Source organism: Dicentrarchus labrax, unplaced genomic scaffold (assembly GCF_905237075.1).
Source record: "Dicentrarchus labrax unplaced genomic scaffold, dlabrax2021, whole genome shotgun sequence".
Taxonomy (NCBI): Eukaryota; Metazoa; Chordata; class Actinopteri; family Moronidae; genus Dicentrarchus; species Dicentrarchus labrax.
In genome coordinates, this window is record NW_026136723.1 from 18084396 (window position 1) to 18111217 (window position 26822).

General features: G+C 38.8%; 1 protein-coding gene across 5 annotated transcripts in view; it reads right to left on the reverse strand.

Annotated features, from left to right (window-relative positions):
* Positions 1-26822, reverse strand: part of csmd3b (CUB and Sushi multiple domains 3b) — a 346262-nt gene that overhangs the window by 198901 nt on the left and 120539 nt on the right. For all 5 annotated transcript variants that reach the window (XM_051389946.1, XM_051389945.1, XM_051389942.1 and 2 more), the window contains exon 4: positions 26277-26389. In XM_051389946.1, coding sequence (XP_051245906.1) covers positions 26277-26389 — 113 coding nt within the window. The remainder of the gene's footprint in view (positions 1-26276; positions 26390-26822) is intronic.

A 26822-nucleotide genomic window follows, 5' to 3' on the forward strand; every position in this document is an offset into this window, starting at 1 on the left:
TCTCTGCCTGTCTTTTCCTATCTCTGTCTCTCCCCAGTTTACCATAACCATGATTTCAGTCTCAGTTGCTTCATTACAAGCTGCTGCTTTTATGGGCCATCTGTAGAACTATCTGCATTAGTCACACACACATACACATACACACAAACACACACGCACACACACACACACACACACACACACACACACACACACACACACACACACACACACATATAGGGGCACACAAAGGCCTGCATGTAGAGCAGACACCAGCATACAGCTACTATTTTCGGCACACACACACTCACACACACATAACCATTTACCTGGCTTTTATTTCTCCCAAGATAAGCAATTATAGCTGAGTCCGGGTACAGGGAGCATGAGACGGAAGAACTGAGATGGGAGAAAAGAACTGAGTGGTGGGTAAAAAGCGAGAGCAAAGTGCAGGAAAAAAGAGAGAATGCCGCCATGCTTTCAGAGTTTTTAGTGAGACAGATGACACTGCAGACTGGAGGATTGGAGAGGAGGAGTGAAGGACAGCAAAGACAGAGAGAGAAAGGGAGAGAGAGAGCAATAGAGAGACAGAGGGAGAGAGAGAGTGGGAGACACAAAAAGAAAAGAGAGACGGAGCGAGAGAGGGATGATTCAATGAGTTTGGAGGTATTACACCTCCGTCAGCGGTAACTTCGATAAAAGATGAACCAAGTTTTATACTGGAACATAATAGATGCTGAAACACTTGAAAATAAAGCATATCATCTGTTACAAGAAACCATGTATATAGATTCCCATTAACTACATCTGAAAAATGATTTTCAGAAATTCCTTTCAAGACATTTCCCCCGTAAAAGATGTAAGGTTTATAAGGACTGTAACAGCACAGACGAATGAGTCCTGAGGTCTGTAACAAACAGATATGTGTTCTAGGGCATTTAGATCTATAAAAGGTTTCAGTGGCTGCCAACTTCAAGTCAGTTGCCTGTCAGTTTGATTTGTTTCACACTTTGACCAACTCTTTTTATATACTTGGGAGGAACTTGTGTCATAAAAGTTTTTTAGTCTGTTAAGTTAATGAAATCTTACAGTGTGAGTTGTACATAATTTTTGTGATCATGTGACCTCCCGCCAACAATGCCAGAACAAAAACCACAGATTTAAAGTTTTCAGTGACATTAGTCTGCTGAGATCCCATAGTGTTCATGGCAATAATGCATTATTTTTTCATTAAAAATGATATTACTCATTACTGTGTGTGGTAATCTGTGTGTTTAAGGTTATGCAGCTTCATACAGCAATGTTATATTTATACTATATTACTTATACTACTTGTTATTGTGAGGGCATTATAAAAAGAACATGAACAATTCTTTAAAGATCAGGTCCATAATATAGTTAATTTTATAGTTTATTTCCTCTCGCTATAATTTCATACATCATATTTTTCTTATTTGCTTTGGTGTCTAATGGTTTATTTTGGATAGAGGGTCATACAGAAATCAGACAAGTAGATATGAGAAGCTTGATACACCCTCCTGTTTCATTTCATCTCTCACAGCGTTGCCAAATGTGAGAGTATAAAATGTGAACTAGGTTTTTCAGCCTGACATTAGCACTCTGATATATGATTGGCAGTTTCTTGTTCACAGTGATGGATTACCATTGCCAATTGACTTAGAAGCCTCTGGAGTGGCTGGAGTTAAATGTCATTTGGAATTGAACAGGAACTGGCGAGGAAAACTGATTTAAAAATAGCTTTACTTTGTTACTGTCACAATTAATATTGAAGGGGGGTGCTGCAACTGTACTTTGACATCTCAAGATGGCAATAAGAAGGATTTTTAATGGTTCACCACACACTTTTAAGCTGTTTGCTGGTTTAACTCTATCATCATTATTTCTACAAATAATCTTTATTTTATAATGTATAAGCAGCTACACCTGTGATATTTGCCATGTAGTAAACATTTGTTATTTCATGGATGCTAGTATAGTTAGTTCAGCAAAGCCAACAGTCATTATATATAATAAAAAGACGTAATAACATGTGTGTTTAAACATGTATAAAGTATAAAAACATTTACATAACTTTCAGTTTACTGCAAAAACTCTCAGAAAAGTTCAGAAAAGTTCAGCTAAAGTTTAAGAGGTTACGTTAGAGTTTTGGAAACAGTGTTATGGTTGGAAAAAAGGCATTTTGGGCCTATTTTGCTCAACTATAGTACATCCATATATTTGTAATATTGACAGTGGATTTTTTTTCTCACCTACCACTGTTAGAAAGTTGCTGCAGAGCTGTCAAGAAACTGTCATTCATACTGGGATTCAGGCAATTTCCTCAAATTCTAACTATGACAGCTCAACAATCACGAATAGGATAATATGGAATTATTCTACATGGCTGTGTGCTTTTTTAATATGAAAAGATTAATGCCAAGATGAGATATCATTTGAAAATTGTGAGACTTTTCTCTACAAAAGCATTAACAGAATAAATTTAAAATGCCACTCAAAAGCTCATTATGGAGGATCACACGGAGCAAAAAGAAAGACTGATAGGAAGGTACAAAGGAAGGAAGGAATGCAACGTTTCTATTTTACAATCTATTTTAAACAGTAAATATGTTTGTTAAACTACTGGATGCCTCTTTGTAATAAATGCTTAAAGATTGTGATAGAGATAGAAAAAATGATATGAGTAGTTAGGGAAGAGCACAATTCCCCCTTCATGGTTAATGGAAACACTGGCTGTTAATGACTTCAAAACAGACTACACAACAAGAGGGCAGGCAAGATATGCGGTAATGCAAGTGGCATATAAGCACTCACAGTTCTGGCCTTCTCCAACCGTCAGCATCCACAGTCCAATAAGAGGAACAGCAGGGGATAAGACTGCAGACTCTATTCAAGACAAATTCTTTTTGAGTCTTGACTTGACTCCCTGTGGCAAAGCACGGTGGAAGCGCCAGCAACATAACTAGACATTTAATACCACTTTTTTTTCATCCATGTCCTGGTCTGAAGAAGCATCCTTAAATTAATAATAAGTGCCTACACAGGCACAAAAAGATCTGAACTTCAGCTCAAGGAGAATGGTCCTCATGACAAAAGCAGGCCATTCCTGATTTTTCAAGACCCTCTCGTACTTGATCTTAAAAAGATACGTCAGACCATGGCCAGCCAAATGAATAATTGATTTGATCTTTTTCTTCAAAGGCATTGTTAGAGGAATGTGCCAGAGAGCTGTGGTGTAAGTAAAGTTCTAAACTTCTCAATAATGGAAATACCTCATTTAGACATGAGCACGTACAAACAGTACGCCTCTGCAGTATTTGTGTAAAGATAATGGCCATATCCCTGTAAGACCCAAATACAGAAAACCTTTAAAAAAATTATTTTACCTTTCAGATGTTGTTATAGTAGGCCTTTGATGCAGAAATTAAAGAGTTTTAAAAAAATAATGTTTATGTAAGTTTATAGAGAAATGTTGTAATATTGCAACATTGGGCTTAGGTGGGAGCAGAATTTCTGTATTTGTACTCATGTTGTCTGAACAACAATTCAGAACAACTACGGGTTAATTTGCAGGGTTGATTGCTTACTTAGCCCCATAAAGGTATATAACATGAATAATAATCACACATTAGTCATATTTTTATGAAGTCATTAATTAAAAAACTATTAAACAGGATAAAAATCCATCTTTTTCTGGCAACTTCTTCATTACTTTTTTTTTTCATGACTGACTTTCATTGTTAGTGAAAGTCCCAAAACAGTTCTTGTCCTCTGAAAAGCAAAGGCGAACATCACACTTGCTGCATTGGTGTTGGTGTATCCTTTATTGCAGTGTCGCAGCGTCCCTCCTGTCTTCACTGGGAAATGTGCAACTAGGTCCTTGCGTACATCCAATGTAAGGTGTGCACATCTCTTGGATGGTCTCTTCTGAGCATTCAGAGGGCTTTCTGATGTCACTGTCTGTGATGCTGGGCCCCTTTGCCTGAAGATGGTCGTCCTCTCTTTGGAGTTCGAAGTGTTGTGTTTACCAGGATGAGAGGGGATGCTAGCTGTGCCTGAAACTGTCTCCTGTTCATTGTCTCTTTGCTAGACATCTTGAGAGCTTTGCAGTCCCGCTTGTAGAGGGCCATGCATTGACCACAGCGAGGATGATGGTGTGCCAGAAGATGTACATGTACCAGTACCAGCGACGGGATTTGATGGGGAACTTATATTTGGCTGTAAATGAGTCCAACAAATCCATACCTCCCATGTACTTGTTGTAGGCACCAACAATGTAAGGCCTCTCAACTTCAATGTAGGTTCTGGTGGCTTTGTCCCAGCGTTGAATCTTCTGCACAGGTTCAGTTCAAGCAAAGGATGTGTGACGGCCCTGTTGCCATACCATTTGACAGCACAGATGTTGTGATTCCCCTCCACTCTGACGTCATAGCTTCATCTCCCTTTTTCTTCAAGCTCTTCTCGTCTTCAAGGTTACAGTAGGGTAGGCGCACCTGCCTGGTTGTTCCCACGTAATGAATTCCCCGATCAAGGAGTTTCACTAATAATGGAACACAGGTGAAGTAGTTGTCTGCATACATTTTGTAGTTCTGACCTTCTGGATGTGTGGAAGCAAGCTTCATCACAACATCACCTGACAATCCAAGTTCAGATTTGGCTCGTATTCCGTTGACATTGCCTTGGTAGACATCACATATCATGCCAGAGATTCCAGTTCTCACCCACACTTTGAATCCCCATGGGTTTGGCTTGCCTTGCATATATTGCTTGATGCTGATACTGCTTGATACTTTCATACTGCCTTGACAGCTTGTTATGCTCTCTACTTATCATGCTAAAAGAAATATGCATCCCAATCACCAGCCATTTAGTCAAACAATACTGCCTTGACATAACAATACTGCGTTTTGTGCTCTCTAATTATCATACTAAAAGGAAAACATACATACCCCCACTTATATCCACACCCCACATTCAGGAACATTTTCACCTTTCCCAGAACTGAATTGTCTGTTGATATCCTCTTTGTGGACAAAGTCATGGAATTTTAGGTCAGTCTGGTCAAATTAACTACATTTTTTAGAGATAAAACTTTTAAATCAGTCAAATTTGACCAGAACACAAACAAGGTTAGAATGTATACTGTCCATGTATAAAGAAAATACTTTGTTAGAGGCAGTGGTGTAGTGGAGGGAATGCAACCTGTTTGGGCCCACTGCAACAAGCCTGCTATTTTGACTACCACACTCACCCAGTGTTGTAGAATTGCAACAAATATATAACAAGCTCTAAATGAAATTTGATGAATCTATTCCACAATAACTACATATGTACATGCTCTGGACATTGTAATAACAACCAAAAAAATGTAAAAGACATTTTACTTACTAGAATCTGATGAATTTAGTCCAATGAAACAAAGAGATGTTGTTCGAAAGAAACCTTGAGAAGTTGAGTGAGTTCATGGCCATAAGGCGGGACTTATAAACAAATGTACCATCCAATAGCATTGTGAGACTGAACAATAGGACCCAATGACTATGTAAATGTGGTAAAACATAAGATAAAATATAACAGATTGTTTTTTAGAATGGCTAAAGGTAACGTTGTAATTTTACAACAAGGGGTGTTACAGGGATATTCCACCTCTGCACAATACAGCAGGGAAAGCATTTAGGGTAGTTTATACTGAGCTCCATTTCTGCACCAATCATCCACTTGATTTGTGATTACATGACCACTTAACACTGAAAGTTCCAAAAATGCTCCACCACAACTCTGATGCTGGCACAATTAGTCTGCTTTCATAATGTTGCCAAAAAAACATTGGTTGGCTAATTGGCTCCTAAGGGACTGGGCCAGAGCCATGGTTGGTCAAACTTTGGACAGGAAGTGTAACAAAATAAAAGGTAAAATCCAAAATACAACTGTGCAAGACCCAGAAAGTTTATTTTCTTTTGAATTTACTGTGTAAGGGAGATCATTTTCAACAATCAACAATACTCTTGTTCCATTGCTGTTGATGCAGGAATACAGGAAGTATTGTGTTCTGTGTGTACTCTAAGTAAAAGGGTGGTGAGTGCATGAGACGTTCACGCCAGGGATGTAAGTGAACGGTTTGTCTCATACCAATTAACCATTTTAATTGGCAACCCAAACTTTAAACATTACTTATCTGTACTGTAGTTGTCATTTGGTGATATCGTATGAATACTAATGGAAAACCTTGGAATTAACATTCAAAGATATTGTTCAAATATCAACATTAAACCTCATCAAACCTGTCGTTAGGTGTGTTTAGTCTTTTATGACCCTTTATATAGAGTCAAGGACAAGAATGAACTTCACTAACAAACCACAAAAGTACACACACATTACACGTTCGCATCCCCTCAGAAAGCATTTTTGATTGCTAGCTGCTTGATGATGGTGTAATTATAAGTAATTATGATTAATTATGAAAACATTAATGGAAGGAAAAAGGACTAAGTGGCAGCAGAAGGTGTGTTTTTGTGTCTGTGTCTGTGTGTGTGTCAGATAGACACAGTGAGATTCTAAGGGAGAGGCAGGAAAGTGGGGAAAAAAAGAGAGCTCCCAGATCGAGTAACGGCTGTTCAAAGCATTAGATCATCTGGCAGCTGTGGAGATCAGCTAATACACACACAACTGTGTTGGTAATGATTGTAGCTTCTAGTGGAGATCAAACATTATGGACTCAGTGCAGCAGACCACTAATGTCTCTCTGGGTTTATTACACGCCACAATACAGACAATCAAACACACACACCACTCTCCCTGAAGGTAAAAGCAGTCTTGAGGATTGCCTTAGTGGTGCCTTGATGTTCTGTGCGAACAATAATTATCTGTATTCAATACAGTTATGAAGCAGCTTCAAGCAGCCTGCTATCCATACTGGTGATACACTATATGCTTTCTATAGAAATTGTAAATGACACAGAATGTAATGATCACTGATTGGGGCAGATACTATATATATATATAGTATGAAAGTAAATATTTTCTAGATTGGGCTTCATGCACAGCTTTGATCTTTCCATCTTTATCTTTATTTATATTAAAAAAGTCACTATTTTTTTGTGATTCTTATGTACCAATACCCCAAGGCAAAATCCTTGTATGTGTAAAAACTTACTTGGCAATAAACCTGATTCTGATTCTGATTCTATCTATCTATCTATCTATCTATCTATCTATCTATCTATCTATCTATCTATCTATCTATCTATCTATCTATCCATCCATCCATCCATCCATCCATCCATCCACCTACCTACCTACCTACCTACCTACCTACCTACCTCCATCCACCCATCCATCCATCCATCCAGCTATTTTGGTAGCATCTATCTAGTTCTTGGGCCTTCATGTGTCAGTATTTGCACAAGGCACAACACTCTTATATAGTGTTAAGGGGGCGTTACCTGTGCTAATAACAAATGGTCACATGCCTCCAATTTATGATCAAGTGGGGTTCATCATTTAGTACACCTGATGAGAGCAGATTTGAATGGTTAAATCTTATATTTTCTCTGAACAGAAAATTAAGAGAAAATATAGGGGAAGCTTAAGAGAATGTTGCTGCATGAGGCCCGTTTGTTCTTTCAACCACTGCTGTTTAGCCTAAAATTGATCCCCTATTCTCTGTCTCCTTTTATGATACTGGTCAGCTCAATGACAAATATACATCATTATATGGGCCACTGTGCATGCACAATTTTTTCATCAACAGGAGTAATAAGGACACATTTTCACATAAATGCAGTGAAGTGTATAGTATGGTCCTCCTTTGAAATGTAGCGCAGTTAAGTATAAACTTTCATATGATAGAAATACACAATTAGAGTCAGCCGGGTGAGGATGCAATTTAATGAGACTGGATGAAGCAAGTTAATAATTTCGGGGGAAGACAATAACCCTGTCCAACACAATTACCTCATTTTTGTGGATAGAATATCCATCTAACAAACGTTAGTTGAAAAGATGTACTTAGGTTTTTTTCTCAGCCTTGCAATTTCCCTGTATGTAATTGAATGAGCTAATAATGATGGCAGTCTGACTTCTCACAAAGAAACATGGGGATGTCAATTATAAGCCCTTTACCTCCACTCCACCGGTGTGTGCGTGCACGCTCTAGTGCCTGTGTGTGTGTGCTAGTGCATGCACGTCATTGCAAGTGTGTATACAAGACAAGTACGTGTGTTTTGTGTGTGTTTGTTTCTGTGTGTCTGTGTGTCCGCGTGGGTATAGCTCCTTGATATGATGATCAATGTTCCTCTGAGGCCTGGCTCAATAAACCATTAGATTTCCCCCTAAAGACATCCTGCCAACAGAGCTTCATTAGACCCACACACATACATACAAAGAAAAACAAAAATACCGCTATCTGTTATCCGTTTGATCTGACCTGAAAGGGCTAACTCCGTCTTTCTGAAGACCAGAACAAATCAGGTCCATCAGACTTGATCAAACAAAATGGTTCAAGGTCCACTGTTAACAGGCATTGCAAAAACAGACAGCTTTTTATTACAGTGACATACTGTAGATGATGGTTATATTAAAGGACTGCATTGGGATTTTTAACATTTACAGTGTTGAGGAATACAGCTAGCTGCCTTATCTTTGTATATCAGAATGAAGATTGCACCTTTAGAGGTCTGAATAGCAATTTTCTCAATGCACAAAGGTATGCTTGTTTATAGTCTGAAAAATCAGTATACCATTGAGTTCTGACATACCATTAGTCCTTATATCAAGGTGCTGCACTGATTTAAGTCAGGGTCCTGCTTGCCTCTCTCTCTAACTGACCCTTCTCTTCTCTGTCTCACACATCCATATCTCCCTCCCGCCCCTCTCTTCTTCTCTTATCTCTTCCCACAGCCACCCCTCTCCCTCGCTATTAATTAAAACTGTGTGTGTGTGTGTGTGTGTGTGTGTGTGTGTGTGTGTGTGTGTGTATGTGTATGTTCTTGTGTGTGCACATCAGGCTTCAGTATTAATTAAAGGTGTGAATGCTAATTGGTCAGATCAATAACGGGTCGTTAGGCCTCAGGGGCCAACAGCCAATAGGAAATCGTTATGTGTCTGACATCACTGTCACTCTGCTAAAGCTGCACTACACTGTGACACATGCACGCACACACACACACGCACGCACGCACGCACGCACACACACACACACACACACACACACACACACACACAGATTTGTACTTACACTCACACTACTGTCATCTGGAAAGATAGTTTCACCTCAAAGGTTGAGAGAGAGGCAGAGAGAGAGTTTAGAAGCAGAAGAGATTAGGAAGACACAACTGGCGCAATAGATAGAAACTTATTGTATGTTCCTAAAACTAAATCAATATCCATTAAGGGAAGCAAGAGAGGAAGAGAAAGGTTTTCAAAAAAGATGCCATAGTTGTCATTGTACAGAACTGAGTAGATGAGTGTGTCCTCTCAGAAGGCCTTTTTGTGCTGATCAATACCAGAGCACTCTTTCTTCCACCGACCCCATACTTTCTTTTCAGATCTCCTCTTTTGTCTTTCAATCTATCCTCTCTCTTTTGTCTAAGGCTAACTATCAGCCATTGTCAGTATGATATGCAGTCAGATAGATAACTATGAACAAAACTATGACCTTGACCCTCTGCTTGACTATTAGAGAAGAGAAAAGCAGATAAGAGAACCCTTCTTTGAATATAAATTTCTTTTTTTTTATATAAAAACCACGCTCTACAAATAAACTTGAACACCCAACTACTTCTTCACCACAACTTCACACTCTCTCTCTGTCTGTTTGATAAGTTCACAAAGGGCATTCATAATAGCAAACACACAAAAGATGCAGATGCACTTCCTCATTTATCCAGTTTATCTTGGAAATTGTGTGATGCAAACAGTGCTATAAAATAGCTGCTTTGATTTTTGAAGTTTTTTAATCCAGTGCATTGATCTACTGGCAATGCTGCCATGCAATGTTGTATAGATCTATGATCCCCAGCCAATAATTCAATAATAAGTTGACTTTAGTGACCCTTTGATCTTTCCATTAGTGCCACTATCAGGTTAAAATGTCTACATGTATACAAGACACATCGTGCATATATTTCCATAAAACACACTAATCAGGGGCGCCTGGTAGCTCACCTTGTAGAGTGTACATCCTATGTACAAAGGATAAGTCCGTACCGCAGTGGATAGGATTTTGATTCCAACTGGAAGCGCTTTGTCATTTCCTCTCTTCTCCCCAGTTTCCTGTCTATCTATCAGCTGTCACTATCCAAATAAAGCCATGGAAAGCCCAAAAATCAAACAAAAAAAACCTCCAAAACATTCTGATGAATAATGAAGATGAAACATTTTTCATTTTGGACAGTACATGAGCTTTAACTTTGCACAGAAGATGTTTCACCAAGAAACTTGCTCAGCACATTCACTCTCTCTTTCTTTTTTATCTTAATGACCCCAAGGCCTTTCCTCCAGCTCTATCCTCAAGACAAACTTGACAGTTCGTAGCTCTTACTTCAGTTGGTATTATGGGTGTAATGAACGGTGCTGTCTCTAGGGTTCAGTAGCGGGGCTCCAACTGTTGTCACTTTCCTATATCTCTAATACCCTCAGACAGATCTTTCGCCTGTCCTTAAACCGTCTGACACCAAGTGAGCAGACAGCAATGGAGGGCTGTGCAAGGTTAATGCTGTTAAGTGGTGTATAAAACATTAACCGGTAACCCATGTACAGATTATTGCCAGTGGAGAGAGTCATTGTCGGCATGCGCGTGTCTCCAGTGAATGACAACTTCAGCCATACTCTGGTGTATACTGTACATATTTAATAAAAGCTCACAGACTTCTTTTCAGTTCATCTTTTGTGTGTGTGTGTGTGTGTGTGTGTGTGTGTGTGTGTGTGTGTGTGTGTGTGTGTGTGTGTGTGTCTGTGTGTGTGAGAGTCATCACACTGCACTGATAACATCTGTGAGTGTGTTGCTTGGTTGCACAGTTGAGTTGAGCTATAGCTAGCTAGCTTTGTGAGTGTGAGTGTGTGTGTGTGTGTGTGTGTGTGTGTGTGTGTGTGTGTGTGTGTGTGTGTGTGTGCCAGAATGTGTGGGATATCTAATAGCTGTGATTACTGTAGCGTGACTTATTAAATTTAACATCAAGAGACCCCCTGGAAAGCTGACTGACAGATACCGGCACTCATACAAACACTTACACACATACAAAATTAAAACTACCAAGCTCACCTTAACGTGAAGCTAACCAACCAACTCAGACACAGCTGAGTAATCATCCTTCATATAAAGTCAGTGGTTATATAGTGTCTGAAAACCAAACAGAATATTAAACTAAGGTGCAGTAATATTGCATTATCTCACCTTCCTGTCACCAGAATAAAGGCACAAACTGAAACAAATAGGTCGATACCCCATAAACAGGCACCAAACCACACACAACTGGCTTGTCTTCTCATTAATGCTACTCCCAGTTCTGAGGAAAATCAACACCTACATTAACCTTAAACAGGTTCTACCTTGCACCAACTGTCATTCAACATGGATAAGGATCCACAAACCATGTTCCTTAACTATAGCTGTTTTAGTTTATTAAATACCTGACATCGTCCCTGATCAAAAAGCTGATTAACGGGAGGTTTAACATCGGCTTTCAAAATTATTCTTGTTTAAGTGATATTAAAATGTACAGTATGGTGACAGCCCTTACACTGACGTACACTTCAAGACATAAGTAGTTGGCCTCTGTCCTGTTTTAGTTCTTACAGCTTGTTTTCATCCTGTCCTTTTTAATCTCTTCTCCTTTCATCTCTCTCCTCGTCCACATCTTTCCCTCCGTCACCAGACTTTGTGCCATTATTGCGGTACAATCTAACATCAGCTACAAGCCAACAAGTGTTCCCTCTGCACAACATATTTCACTCAAAGTACATGATACCATTGTGTGTGCGTGTGTGTGTGTGTGTGTGTGTGTGTGTGTGTGTGTGTGTGTGTGTGTGTGTTGTATATTTGGGGGTGCACAGTCACTGGGGGATCAATTTGTACAGAAGTTGTTCTTTTCATCACAGGACAAAACTTCAATAATTGCAGCTATCTGTTATGACAGACACAGACATCACAAAGCAAAACTCTGTCTCCTTTCTGCTGCAAAGTAAAGGAGTTATTTTAATGAGATTTACTTGTGTTTATTCCACAGCTAACTGAATGTGATCAAAAACTGGTGTTAAGATAATATTTTCCCAACACATTTAAATATGGACATTGCAGCTGTTGCTTTATACGGTGTTTCACTTATTTTTATACTGATACCAAACAAAAGTGGTCGGCGCACAAAATTACCCTAATAGCAATAAAACTTGTGGAAAATGTATTCATCTATTCTGGAACATGCTGTAATCTATAAGTAGGAATTTTCATTCATTAAACTGGGCAATGCTCCACAACACACGCTTTAAAATGAGTGAGTTCCACTAGCAACACATGACAACCCTGTCTTGTTTAGGATGAGGTGAATAGTTTGGTTATTATACCTTAAGTTACTATATTAAGAGTGAAGAAACTTTTCTTAACCTCAAACTTCTGACTGTATCAAATGCTCAGCCAGCAATTTCAGAGGGAAAAGCCAGTGAATCTGTTTTTTCTCAAAGGAAGCTAAAAGCGCTGTGTTACTGTACTTTCCACTGTTATACTGCTATTCTCCCTTCTAAGAGACAGTGGTTAAGACAGTAAAAGCAGTGGGAAAGTGAAATAACAAAATCTGCTGATAGAAAGCAGAGCACAAGGGATGGAGAATACAGCGCTGATAGTCATTTTAACAATTAATTAGATGATTAAATATTGAGAGAAAAACCCCATGGAATGCCCTTAAATAATGAAATCTGCTGATGAGAAGCAGCTGAAGGAGGTTGGAGATCATTCTGTCGATGTTCCTTATCACATTTTATTGGATGGTGTTACATTTGGTGAAAACCCTCTTTGATTGGCTGACAGTGTTGAGGGATACGTTTTGTCTAAATGCTGCCTCGGAGCTGCCGTCTGACTCACGGCATCTCAAACTGCCATGTCAGCATGACCCTGCTCATTTTCTGGTTATGCTAATAAGGTGACATTCCTTCCTGCTTGGCAGGAGGAGCTGATTGGATGGGCCGAGGTGGTGACCCTGAAGGGAGGCCGTTTGATTGGTTGGCTGATATAAAGCTGAATAATGGACTGACATTGGCCAGGAGGCCGCATTATTATCAACACACACTCACATACACACAAACACACACACTACTGCAGCGCATAAGCACACTTCAACACACACTGACATTAACTATGAACCAGGATAGCCTATATTTTAGTCAGGTGGCTAGTGGTTGTCTGACAGACCTGAATATCAGATCAATATATCATTTGATGTAATTTCTATCCTGTCCTGGCACAGACGGGTTTGGTAGCTATTCGCTATAATTCCATCATAAAAGTATTTAATACCATTCAGATATGAGGTCAATATATCATTTGCTGGAGTTCTTTTAGTGTCAAACTCCAATCTTGCCAATCTAGGCAGTGAAAGACTTTACTCTGATTAGATCATCCAGGTATCAGAGTCATGACTATTTTTTGGACAATCTTTGATGTTAGACACCTCTTCTTTCCAGGCACTAAAACATTTGGCAGCTTCTTAATATAAATCCATCATCAAATTAGTTGGTTTTATCAAGGCATCACATTAATATGTCATTTGTTGGACTTTTGTGATGTGAGGCACCTACAGTATCCTGACTAGCCAGATTCAAAGACGTTTGGCAGTCATTTACTGTAATTACATTATCCAGACATCAAACTGATACATTGTGTGGACAGTCGAAAGCCTGACACTGAGAGATTTGGCATCTTTTTTTGTACTATACTATTATAAAATTATATATAATGATCCAGATAACAAGCTAATTTCTCTTCCTTTTGACAATGCCGGGTAACATTGGGGAGTCACACTTCTTTCCGTATAACTGAAAATCTCACTCATTATTTGTTCCATATGTATTTGAGGGTTGCCACAATGCTGAGGTAAATACTTTACTTACTTTGGTGTCACTCACCTATCCTGCCTAACCAGATGAGGAAAGATCAGGCAACCCTTGCCTGTGTAATCTGTCATTAACAAAATAAGTCAGAGTGAGATAATGCAAAATGACTCTATTTGATGCTCTCTATATAAACCCCAGGGTGATTTTCACTGTGCTTTGTTGTTTCATGAGACTGGGACTGAGCGAAACAAATGTGAAAAGAAAAGAACAATGCAATACTTTTTTTACTTTAGTAAAATATTTAAAATAGTGCAATGACACACAATATATATTTTTATTATAATATATAATTTTAATATATATATGGGTGTCACAGTCCTGTCAACAGGTTTGTGGTTTGTTAGATAATTCGTAGCTTACTTTAGTCTCCAGTGGGTTGCAAATGGTGCATGACACTATGACTGCAGAAAAGAATGTGTCAGAAATCCAAAATCACTGATTTATAGGTATATGAGGTAGTGGTGGGCACAGACAATTGTATAATTCATGACCAAAAATTCAGTTTCATACAATCTGCTCTCCACATCTGCTGTCACTGTGTGTGTGAGTATGTGTGGGTGTGTGTGATTGTTTTGATTGATGCCCCTGCGTTGAAGCTGACCTTGCAGCAGTTGGAACAGTGAGGAGCTGCATTCACACTGTAATAGTGAACGCACACACACACACACACACACACACACACACACACACACACACAAACTTTAAAACAGCATTGATTTCTCCTGTTCAACTAGAAAGCATCGAGCACATTACATTATTACAGGGAGCTCCACTTCTCTTCTCCTATCCTCTCCTAGTCCTTATTCTCTTCTGTTCTCTCAGTGCGGATTTGCTTTTCTCTTCTTTTTTCTCTTACAGTTCTCTTCCCTTCCTACCTTTAATTTCTTTTCCTCACTGCTCTCCATGATTCCTTATATACAGTCTGCTCCTCTTCCTACTTACCCCTTTCCTCCCTTCTCAAATCTGACATACTTCACACTTGCCTGCTATATACACACACAGGAATACGTAGGACACATGCATACATTATGTACAGACACAGGCACACACACACACACACACACACACACACACACATATATATATATGTGACTCTCAAGGACTGTAAAACCACTTTTCTCCAGGGACAGAACTGACATATTCCTTCTCATTTTAAATGTATGAACTGAGCCATAGTTGTGTGCAGACACACACACACACATGTTTATGTGTGTGCTATATGTATAGCGGGTGCTAAATATGTGAACTGAGCTGTGTACAATCTGTGGTGGGAAAATGGGCAGAGAGCAGGGAATACATACAGAGTTAAAATGAGAAATAGAAGCAAATAGTTTAACTTTCTATATACGTGAACAGTATATGTTACATGTTACGCAGAAACTGTACTTCCTCCCCTGACCAAACAGTGCCATTCTAAATTGTTGAAGCACAACAGCAAGATATGTAATTCCTTCAAAGGTGTTCAAACTGCTCTGTGCTGAAGATAGTGACTTGTTGCAGCTGTTTTTTTCACTATTCCAGAGAAAGCAGAAAAAAAGCCCTGGCCTTAACAATGTTAATATAAAGTTAAAGTCTATTAATCAATATTCACACGAAATGGCAGCAGAATTAAAGGATTATGCTCCCATCACAAATTGGGACAGATTGACTCTGTATAGCTTCCCAGCTACGTTTTTATAAGACCCAACAACTTGTAATTACAAAATGTTTTGCCCATGTAAGTATATGTAAATCTAGAATTGTAGTAGTTTATTCATTTTTATATTACTATATAGAATTACCTTCAAGATCCTATCAAGGTGCAGCTCCTTCAACAACCTCTGCTATTAGGGTCACCCTCTCTTTCCCATTATACCATTAATTCACGTGGATTCAATTGTTGAATTGAGGGATGGAGAGAAAGACTGAATGGGAGAAAGTGAGAAAGAAGACCGACAGTACACAGATGGAGGGATGATAGACAGAGGGGTGGATATTGCCAGTCCCCTCAGGTCTTCTTGATAAAGATCAGAGGAGCCACAGCCACAGCCTCAATCACATACGCATGCACACGCAGACACTCACAAACACCGATGAATGCCCTCAGTTGTAAGCACACACACACACAAACTTGACTTTTACACTCAGATCATGTTCAAGTTGAAGAGACTAGAGCCAAAATCAATCAATCAAGTGCAGATAAGGGATCAGAGACTCAGAAAAACAAATGGTGGAATGCCCCTTTAATGGCTGCCTCTAAATATGGATGCAAACGCTTTTCAAACTGAGATTTAGCCCCTTGAGAGGCCTCTTTTCAGTTTTAATCGGAACTTTCAGCGAGACAATCATTCAAATTTCAGATTTCATACAGTGTTTCCTCTGAGGAGCCGGTTTCAGTGGCCATGCATGCAGCAGACTGATCAGACTCATCAATGTGAGGATTGAATGTTGTTGGCTTGTGTTTACTGCAGTAACAGTTATTGAGCCTGAAACATAATTGATGCAGGAGATGAAAAATTTAGGAAAGCTTTCTTAATGAAAGATGTTCATGTTTACTGAATCCTAATGTGGAAAGCAATTAAAGCCTGTTCTAACTATAAACCGTCACACTTCTTTGATGCTTCTGCATCAAACTTGATTTTATTTTGTCAACAGATGACCGGGGTGGCTACTGACCACATGTTTTATGGAGCCAGAGGGAGTGATGACCTTACAGGCAAATGGCCAAATTTGCCATCATTAAATCCTGGTCCTCTTCTTTCGGTCTGACTGAACTTTTCCTACTTATTTTTTAGGCTACTTGTCAAGTCAAACAGTTTGGAAGTGTGCTGCTCATTATCTCTACTGCAGTTGAATGTTACACAAATACAAAGTGGTAGCTGAACACATGTAAATAAATCAAAAGATAAAATGGCCACAGCAACACGTCATTAGTGGCTGTTGATTTATACCTAAAGTGCGGCTTTTTGTTTCATGGCTGTATTCATAAAAAAAATTAGCAAGACACAAAAAGACCCATTAAAATGTAAATGTTATATAATAGCAAACCAATCTGTTCAGTTTGTAAGCACTCTGAAAACCCTGAAGAAAAAAAAAAAAAACCTGAGGAGAACTATCGTATTTGTCCATCTGTCCTTACTCCTGATATTTGGTGTTTGTCTGTGTCACTGTTTTGAGCTGACTGAATGAACTTCAGTTACTTTTGTCTCATCATGTTATCAGCTCTCAAAAGAAACAGCTTTTCTGTTGTGTGACTTTGAGGAAAAAGTTTGTCTTGAATAGGTGCTTCATCTTTTTTAAACTGTTCACACAGACTGAACTGCTATTATCAAAAACAGCAGCACACCATTTAGAATCTAAATAGAAACTCCAAAATGATAGCCAAACATTTCATATTTACTGGCGGGTATGGTTGGATTTCTCTAATGTCACCAAAATGCAGTATTAGAACAAATTATAATGTGACTTAACCAGAGTAAAATGGAAAATGACAAACAGCTAGCCTGTGTACACATGCACAGTACCAGAAAGGGTTATGTCATTTTTATAACTTTGTATTTTTAGCTACTGTATCTGTATCTGAAATAAAAAAAAATGGACAAACATCGTTTTATTGATATTGTGAGCTCTGACCTTTGAGTGAAGTTAATATTTCTACTAGCTCGCTCCTAGAGAATCTAAATCATTTCTATCAAGAGCGTATGACCAGAAGGTCACTGAATTGGCTGTAAACCTTTTCAGAGTAGGCAACCCTCTCCATGATATTATGTGGAACTGATGGATAAACGCCCAGATGGAGAATGGTCCATCGATGCCAATGACATCTGGCTAGTGAGAACTTCTAAAGGGTTTAACCTGCTGCCACCAACCTCTGTTTGCCTGCAAAAATACAATTTTAACCCCCAAAATAGATGAAGGGTAAGGAGTGGACAGATCGAAAGAAGGTCATCTCTTCTTTTATCTGATTTCATTTAGACCAATGCAACCTTCTCCATCCCTGCTCTGGTAAGAATTTATTTATCTCCAATTCCTTCAGAATTCATCTACTATGGTTGAACTACTATCAAAAGGGAATCAGGCCATTACTTAAAGCTATAATATGTAAAAAAAAAAAAAAACTACACCTATGTAGGGCTGCCCCCTAATAGTCGAGTAAATTGCTAGTCAACGCACTTTTCATTAGTCGGATATTTGCAGAAAAACACACAGCGGGTTCAGGCAGGGACAGGAGAGGTGTTAAGAGGAAGCGGAAGATAAGCGAGTTTGTAGTGAGCTGATTTGTAATTAACGTTATACATCGTCCATCTTACTGATAGGTCCACAAGTGTTTATTTTTTTGAAGTTGGAAGTTATTTATTCCGGGTTCCATACTGTGTTGAAATAAATGAAGTGTCATGTTCAGTCTCTTTGCTGGTTGTTCTGACACATTCAGAATCCTTACCACTTTTTATGTTATCATTTACCAGGCGTCTGTTCAAATATATTTAAATAATTGAATTAATATCATAAACCTTCAACGACGAGTTGACTACTGGATTTAACTAACAGCTAATATTCGACTAGGAAAATCTAGGACCTATGTTTTGTATTTTGTTGATTTGTGTACTTACATTATCCAAAAATGTTTCCAACAATGTTCAAAACTCAGCTAATGTTGCTGATAGTGTTTTACCGGTCGTGTGTCAATGGCATCATATCTTCTTTATGCATGCACCACTGTTATGACTGTCTGCCAGAACCTGTCATAAATTGAATTTTTATCCAGTTCTAAGCCACATTTAACTGGATTTTATATTTTAACAGGGTGGAAGATGTGGAAACCTGTTGTTCCTGCTTTTGTTTGCTTCAAGAAAAGCACATTTAACCATGTTCCATTGAATGTGTGTTCTTGTTTATCTCCCTCTTCTATATTTTATTAGTCTTTGTTTTTGCCTTTTCTTGAGGCACTATGTAAACTCTCCCTGGTACTGTACGTGTAAATGAAGGTAAAATAAGTGTATTGCTGTTATACCATGGAGAGGAGAAAACAAGCGGTGGATATATTGTAAGTGCAGAGGAGAGGAAAAACAGCAGAAGTGAAGAAAGGTTGGGGATGAGGGGCGTGAAGTGAAATCTCTGCTGACTTGTTAGTCACATGGCATCATGTTCTAGGATGAAGAACATGTTCTCTGGTCAATGTTCTGAAGAAAATTATTACATCTGGGAGCTGTGTCTGCGAGTTTACAGTATGTATGTCTAAGTCTGTTTGTGTTTCTGTGCATGCCTTGTCTCTGAAAACATGGACGTGTCTAAATATGGATTGTATGTATGTGGGTAATGCAAATTTACTGTATATTTGAGGCTAATTTATGTTATGTGTCTATGTGTACTGTGCAAACAAGTGCTGTGATTCCTATATACTTTAAAGATTGCATTAAGATCAGAAATGTATGTTGTTAGATGTCTATAACTTGCATCTAATACAACTGACACTACATGCTCAAAAAAAGCGTTTCAGCTTTCTCCAGCCACGCAAAAATAACTCACTACTGGCCTAAAATGAGAGAGAAAATTCACAGCAGCAGTTAATATAACTACAATACGGTATGTCTTTAACTTGTGTCATACAGTTCTTAATTCACTTAAGATAATAAACATAAGTCAATACAAGTAAACATCTAATCATGTAAAAATAAGAACGAGAGAAGATGAATGAAGATGAACAAGAAGAAGGTGGAGCAGAAGCAGACAGGAGGAGGAGTAAGAGGAAACAAAAAGAATAATTATTCAACAGTGATCATGCTGAGAAAGGACAGTATATGTATATGAATGTGTGTGTATGTGTATGTGTATGTGTGTGTGGGGTTGCACGAGTGTGTCTAAGTGCTGTGATAATCTGTGATTCCGTCTCATCAGCACAATATCAAAATGCCTTCGACATCATGCTAAATAATACATCACTCTCTTTCTCTCTGTGTTTCACACACACACACACACACACACACACACACACACACACACACACACGCATGCACATATTCACACTGTACGGTATGTGCTGCTGTATGAATTAGTTATGACCTGACAGTCTTCAGAGGAAGGGGAAGAAATGTTCAAGGAGTTCAACAATCACATCAAAGTGCATCACACCAAGCAGACAGGCTAAAAAGGATGGAGCCACACTTCTGTAACTTTGTCCTGCCAATTGGGAAATTCCTGCCTATTGAGCGATCAATGAATCAACCTTTTTCCCAGATTTCTGTTTTATAATGTGGATTTATTGTATACCTCTGTACCACTGTTTTCGTCTTTGATCATATAGTACAGTATGTTAATTTGACCATCTATCCATTCATCTTTTTTTCAAAGAATATCCAGCCCCAAAGTGCAGTAGCAGCAGGTTAAGCAGGGCAGTCCAGAGGTCTTACTCCTCCATCCCCATCCACACCCCCCAGCTCCTCCTGGGCTCTCAAGGTAAGAGTCCCGAGGCGTTCACAGGTCAGGTGGGATACAAAGCCCTCCAGCATCTTCTAGGACTGCCCCAGGGTCGCCTCCTAGTTGAACCTACCTGTAATAACTCCACAGCAAGATGTCCAGGAGGCTTCCCTATCAGAGGTCCAAATGATGTCGGCTCATTTCAATGTGAAGGACTTCCAAATTGCTTCGCTCCTCACCTCACCCCTAAGGAAACTCAGTCTGGGTCAAAGTCTTTCTTTCAGTCTCGTCAGAGCTCATGACCAAAGGTGAGGTTATCTATTGGTGAATCCAGAGTTTCTGCTGCCTCTACACAGCAGTCTGTTAAAAACGCCTGCAACACTTCTGATGCTTCACTAATCCGCTTATTGTTCTCATGCTTCAGTTTACTCCATCTTGTAGAGGATAAACCCTTGTGTCAAAATAAGTAGAAATTAAATTAGTTTGGATAAGTTCTTGCTTTGTTAGATTAAAACTTGGGAATGATAAAATTGGAGAATCAGACATCAAACATGGGGGGTGACGCCTCAAACCCCATTTACACCTGTGCCATCTGTATCTGGTTTTATCATCTTGATAATGAAATCTGATCCAGGGTCTTGCAGTTTACTTTTTAATCCACAAACTAACTTTTAAGTTAATGTAGGTGCTACAAGCGAGGAGAACAGAAGAGAGTTTATTTATATCACCCGCCCTATCAAGTCGTATCAGATTACAGTCACAGGAAGTGACCTGTCACATTAAAGGTCTGGGTAAATCAGACCAAATGAACAAGTTCCTATTCAAAGGTCCACATTGTCCCAACAGAAATGGAGGAGTTGGCTCAATTCATTTTCAGGACCTCAGTAAACCTTCTCTTCTCCTGTAGTAATGTTAGCAAAGCGCTATTAACTACCAGGCCATTCTACATCAATCGTTTGCTAGCTAACACTAGCTTAACTTAAGACGTGACTATATCATATCTGAGGTTTTGACTGAGGCTTTGGGTTATTGGAGCACAGGGCAAAAAGGGCTGGGACTTAGGGAGGGTCAATACACTGCTTGCCTAAAATTATCAGTCACAGAGGTCAGTTAAATCTCTCTCCTCCAGTAGAAAATAAATTTCATGTACAATACAGTAAAAGTAAAACGACAGCTATTGAATTTGCATCTGTATTGTGTAGATATTGTGTGTGGGAGAGAGACACCGCAATACAGAGAGAGAGAGAGAGAGACCAGTAATTTCTTCTTTCCAGTGGCTCAATATTTTTTGAAATTTTACTGAAAATAAGAGTTGTGGTTGTAATGATGATGGGCAGGTATTTTTTATTCTGTTCTTTTCTAAACATGTACTGTTGACAATGCTGAAGCAATACCTGCAAAAATCTGAAATCTGAAATGTCTCCAGTAACAGATTAGGCAGAAGGATTACATGGACTAAGGCTGACTTGCCAAATATTGTCCAAACCAGGGTGCATCATTCCTTCTGAGAAAATCTCCTCCTGGCTATATAAATGAACGGTGTAGCTGTGTGTTGTGGACAGTAGAAGATGCTGAATATAGAAAGACAGACAGATCATCAGCACAGTGTTGCATTTTAGCAAATGCCAAGTGTGGTCTGCCTCTCTGTCTCACACACACAGACTAAGTTAAACAGCTGAATGTATCAGCAGCAGGGGCTCTTCAGATAAGTCCCTGGATGCTCTCGCTGAGAGCAAACTCTTCGCATGTCGCACACACAACACACACAGAGACGCATAATCACACAGGATGAACATGAGCCAAGTAGCAAGTAGAAACTTGTGCCAGTGAATAAATCTGGGACAACTGCTTGGACATACAAGCAGCACAAACACACACAGACATTCACACACAACAAACTCAGACACAGCATGTGTGCAGACTTAAACCAAGGCACTTTGCAATCAGTGATATTGTCATTATGCGGCGCACCAGACACACATATCATGAACACCCACCAACCATCCAACCTACATACAGACAAGCATAAAGGCCCACAGAGGGATGCAGAAGGCCACAGAGAGATAGTTGAGCAGTCTATCATTTTCAACAGCAACCAGCTGTGACAAACACTGTGTTTGTGGCTGAGTGTGTTTGTGAATGTAAACGAGCTGTGATCTGAAAGTTAGTGAGCATCAGAGGTGTATAGTAACAAAGTAGATATACTTTGTTACACTACTTAAGTAGTTTTTTTGAGGATCTGTACTTTACTTGAGTTTTTTCTTTAATCAAGACTTTAACTTTTACTCTACTGCATTTAAAAGTTAAAAAATATACTTTTACAACGTTACTTTGACGTTTGCCACCTCGTTACTCGTTACAAATTAAGATAGAAATATAATTAATCATCAAAGGATTATCTGGAATGGGCGTGTCCGAGAGGACGAGAAGAACAACGTACGGTACTCTCGCGAAGATTAGAGGTAAGGGCTAGATGCGCGGGGTGGCGGAGATCAACACAGCTACCTCCGCAGTTAACGTTGATGAGGTAGACACGGAAGACGTTACCACACTGACAGCATCTCCTTCGGTAGAAGACGACAGTCACCCGCCGTGGTCATACCTGGCAACAATGTTTGGCTACCTTGGGATGGGGGAAAATCCTAGAACATACAGAATGAAGTGCGTCTGGTGCCTACCAAAGTGCCACGAGATAAAGGCATTTAAGAACTCTCCATCCAACCTTAAGAAACACAAGGGGAGAACCATTTTTGGTTGTTTTGCTTCTTTTTATGTGTACTGTAAAAATACTTTGTACTTTACTTGTACTTGTACTTTTGATACTTGAGTATATTTTTTCACAAGATACTTTTGATACTTAAGTACATTTAATGTGAGCTACTTTAAGACTTTTACTCAAGTGATTTTCTAATGGGTGACTTTAACTTTTACCAAAGTCATTTTCAGTTATGGCATTTGTACTTTTACTTTTTTTTCAAGTACTTTATACACCTCTGGTGAACATACATACATTTAATTTATATCAAACATTAGACCAGCTATAGTTCTTTTTAGCAGGGCTTGAAAGCAGACATTTTGACTTGAGAGAGCAGGAAAAGCACAGGTGTTGCTATTAACGTTAACAAAGGCTGTGTTCCCAGTAAGCCATGACAGTGTGACAGTGAACCAGCATGAACAACACCAGGACTCTGAGACTGAAGGGAATCAGTGGAATTCAGCCATTATTACCTTTATTATTTACACTTCTGCTTTTCTTGTTGTGATGTGTCATATTATAGCTTTTGGGGGGAAAAGCCCAGTTTTAGAGTACCTAGAAATATGGCTGCTATTACCTTTAACTGTCTGTTAAATCTTTTTTTTTAAACTGTCTCTTTACATACTAGCTGTTGTCCTGCCTCCAATTTCATTGTAATCTTAGCCAGTGCTAACCAGCCCTTTTCCATGGAATATTCTGCAGGTTTACATTCATCACAAACTCAACCACTCGAGGGACTCATCAGTGAAACTAGCTGTTGGAGAGTTTAGTTCAGGCACGGAAGCCTGAATACAAGACAAAATTTCTTTAGAGGCAACATTCCCCAGAGAGGGCCTTAATGGCCGACTAATTCAGAAAACTGCTTTAAATGTATGTGCCTTTTATTCAGATTTTCTCTCCACGGTCTATATTACGGTTTTGGTTTAGAAAAACTCCTCCTCAGTGCCACCGTGGTTCCAGTGCATTCTGTAATAAACCATTATTCACCTTCAGTATTAATATCCCAGCTATACACTGAACTACTAAATAAATACTATATGATCATGACTACATTTCATGCACCATATGTTCACCTTTGCAATTTTAATATATACATTGAAACAAGGGCTCTGATGTGTAATGATAAGTGTAATATTATAATGTAGATCATACCTACAGTTTACAGAGTAATGACCCAATGTTTATTGTCTCTCACTGTGTCCTTTTAAATGGCATATGAGGTCATATATGTACTTGAACCATGTTGGTTCTTGACATCTCTCTCATCTACTCAGTGAATAGCAAGGAACTACATAATTGTGTACCTATTTGTTTTGTTGGTTTGCTTAGTGTCGTGTGTGCCTCCGGTAGACACTTTTATGCTCCTCTGTTTTATGCTCCAGAACTAACTACTTTGTTGAGGACATCAAAGTTTTTCTAATCTAAATCTAATCTGAAATCTTTAACGCACACAGGACATGGTGCTGATACATAGTGAGTTCTAATTTTAACCGTCACTTCAACCATTCATATCTCTTCTTTCATCTGTGAAAATTGTACTTGGTGTTTACTCGGGCCCTAAAGGAAGAGGGCGAAAGAGGATGCTTTATCTACCCCTGGAATGGGCCAAGTTCCCTCTGGAAGCAACCCCCACATTTTGTCTTTGTTAAAATGATCAAAGTCCTTGGTAAAAATGTAATATAACAAGGTTAATGCATATTAAATACTGATTGTTTTTATTATTTCATGCAGAAATTACCTCAGTGATCCAGTGTTTGAAGTGATTACTGTGTCAGACAGAGAAAATGTGTCTGTTTTTGTGAAGGTAAATAATAAAAGTGAATAAGTAAGGTGTTTTAGTCTCCAATCATTTGCCTTGAGGTTCAAAATGGATCAATTTGCAAAATCTGGTAGACGTAAAAATCACAACAAAATGTTTCTGTTTCTGTATATAATATAGTATGTCAGTATGTTCTCATTTTGTGCCTTGGTCTGCCCATCCACTCTCTGGATTTGGTTAGTCTGACAGCCTCCCGTGTTGAAAAGGAATGAACCTGTGTCACCCATTATGGAGTCATTTCCTGTGCTGAGTGGAAAGGAGTCAAAAAACATTCAAACTTCAGAATATTGCAGATCTCCTTGAAAACTTTCAAAATCTGAATTGCCTCTCAAAGGAATTGAATTGACTATAAATTATGCACTCTACGTGTGAACCAACCTGGGTGCTTTGGACTCCCATAACCAGATGTTGGTGTATAAACAGATAATGAATGACAAAACAGTAAAACCCGGCTGTGATTATTTGAAATAGGTTTTCATTGGAGAATTGATGACAAACATTCATAAACACATAAAAACTGCCTTATATCTCCTCACATCTACATTATGTTGTGTTTTAAACCATTTATTAAATGGTTATATACTGGTTAGAAACGCTTAATAGGGCGACCTAAAAAAAAAGTGTTACACGTATCAATATATTACATTTGAAGAATTTACAAGAGGAGACAGATAATAAAGAATTTGTCATAGACAATGTTTCTCAAAGAGCAGGTTTTGCTCTGGAAGACAGAGATCTGATCTCAATGAGGATAACAAGAAAGCATTAAAAATACCAGGTGAAAAATGCAAAGGCAAGATCAGACCATTTATTATCCGGATAACATATCTGGACAAAGATCACAGTTAAATACCAGGTGCAAATGGGGTGTGTGTTTTGAAAGTTCAGCGTTTGGTCGTTTGCTTTCTCTAAGTTTAATGCATCTAGCAAATATCAGCTGGGGTTGCTTAAGATCCACTGTGCACCTGCTTATTACTTCTGTTTTCAAAAACAAGGGCTCTACCAAGTTCTTGCTGTCTGAATACCATTCTTTCTTTCTTTCTTCCATGGCTCACACCCACAGTCCTATATGAGCAATGTAATTTTTTATCTGACATTTAACAAATAACCCATGTGGCTGTTATTCACATTGTTCATTTTCTTTCAACTATAGAGGTCAACACTGAAGCACAGCCTATACATTCTCACAAATGCATACGGACACATTCTAACCTTCATAGTTGAGTTTGAAGCCATGTGCCGAGACAGCAAAGTCACTGGTCAACCTCAAAGAGAAGACATTTCCTGTACTGGTGACAGGGGGAGGAACCTGGAAGCCTGTTAGCCTGTAGAAACACAGAGAAGAATGTGTTGACATTATCAACAAATTACCAGACACAGTAAACATTAAGGAAAAACAATACCCCCCCACTCTTTTGTTGACAACACAAAAGGCCTTACAGCTTGTTAACCTATAGCAACAAAGAGATTAGCATATTGATGTGTTGAACAGACACATTCATCAATTCAATACAAAAAGAAGGTCATACTGTGCTTAGAAGAGTGCAGAAGATATTTGTAACAGGCCTGACTATACTGTGATCATTTATTTGAACTTCTTGATGAAACTCCAAAAACTGAAATGTATGTGAGACTTTTTCAAAACTGAAATTCTATGTGGGTTATAATGCTAACTTTAGAATGTAATCTATAATCTATGCAATTTTTCTCTTGAAACTACAACTTGTGTGCCAGGTGAGACATACATAATGACTTTGA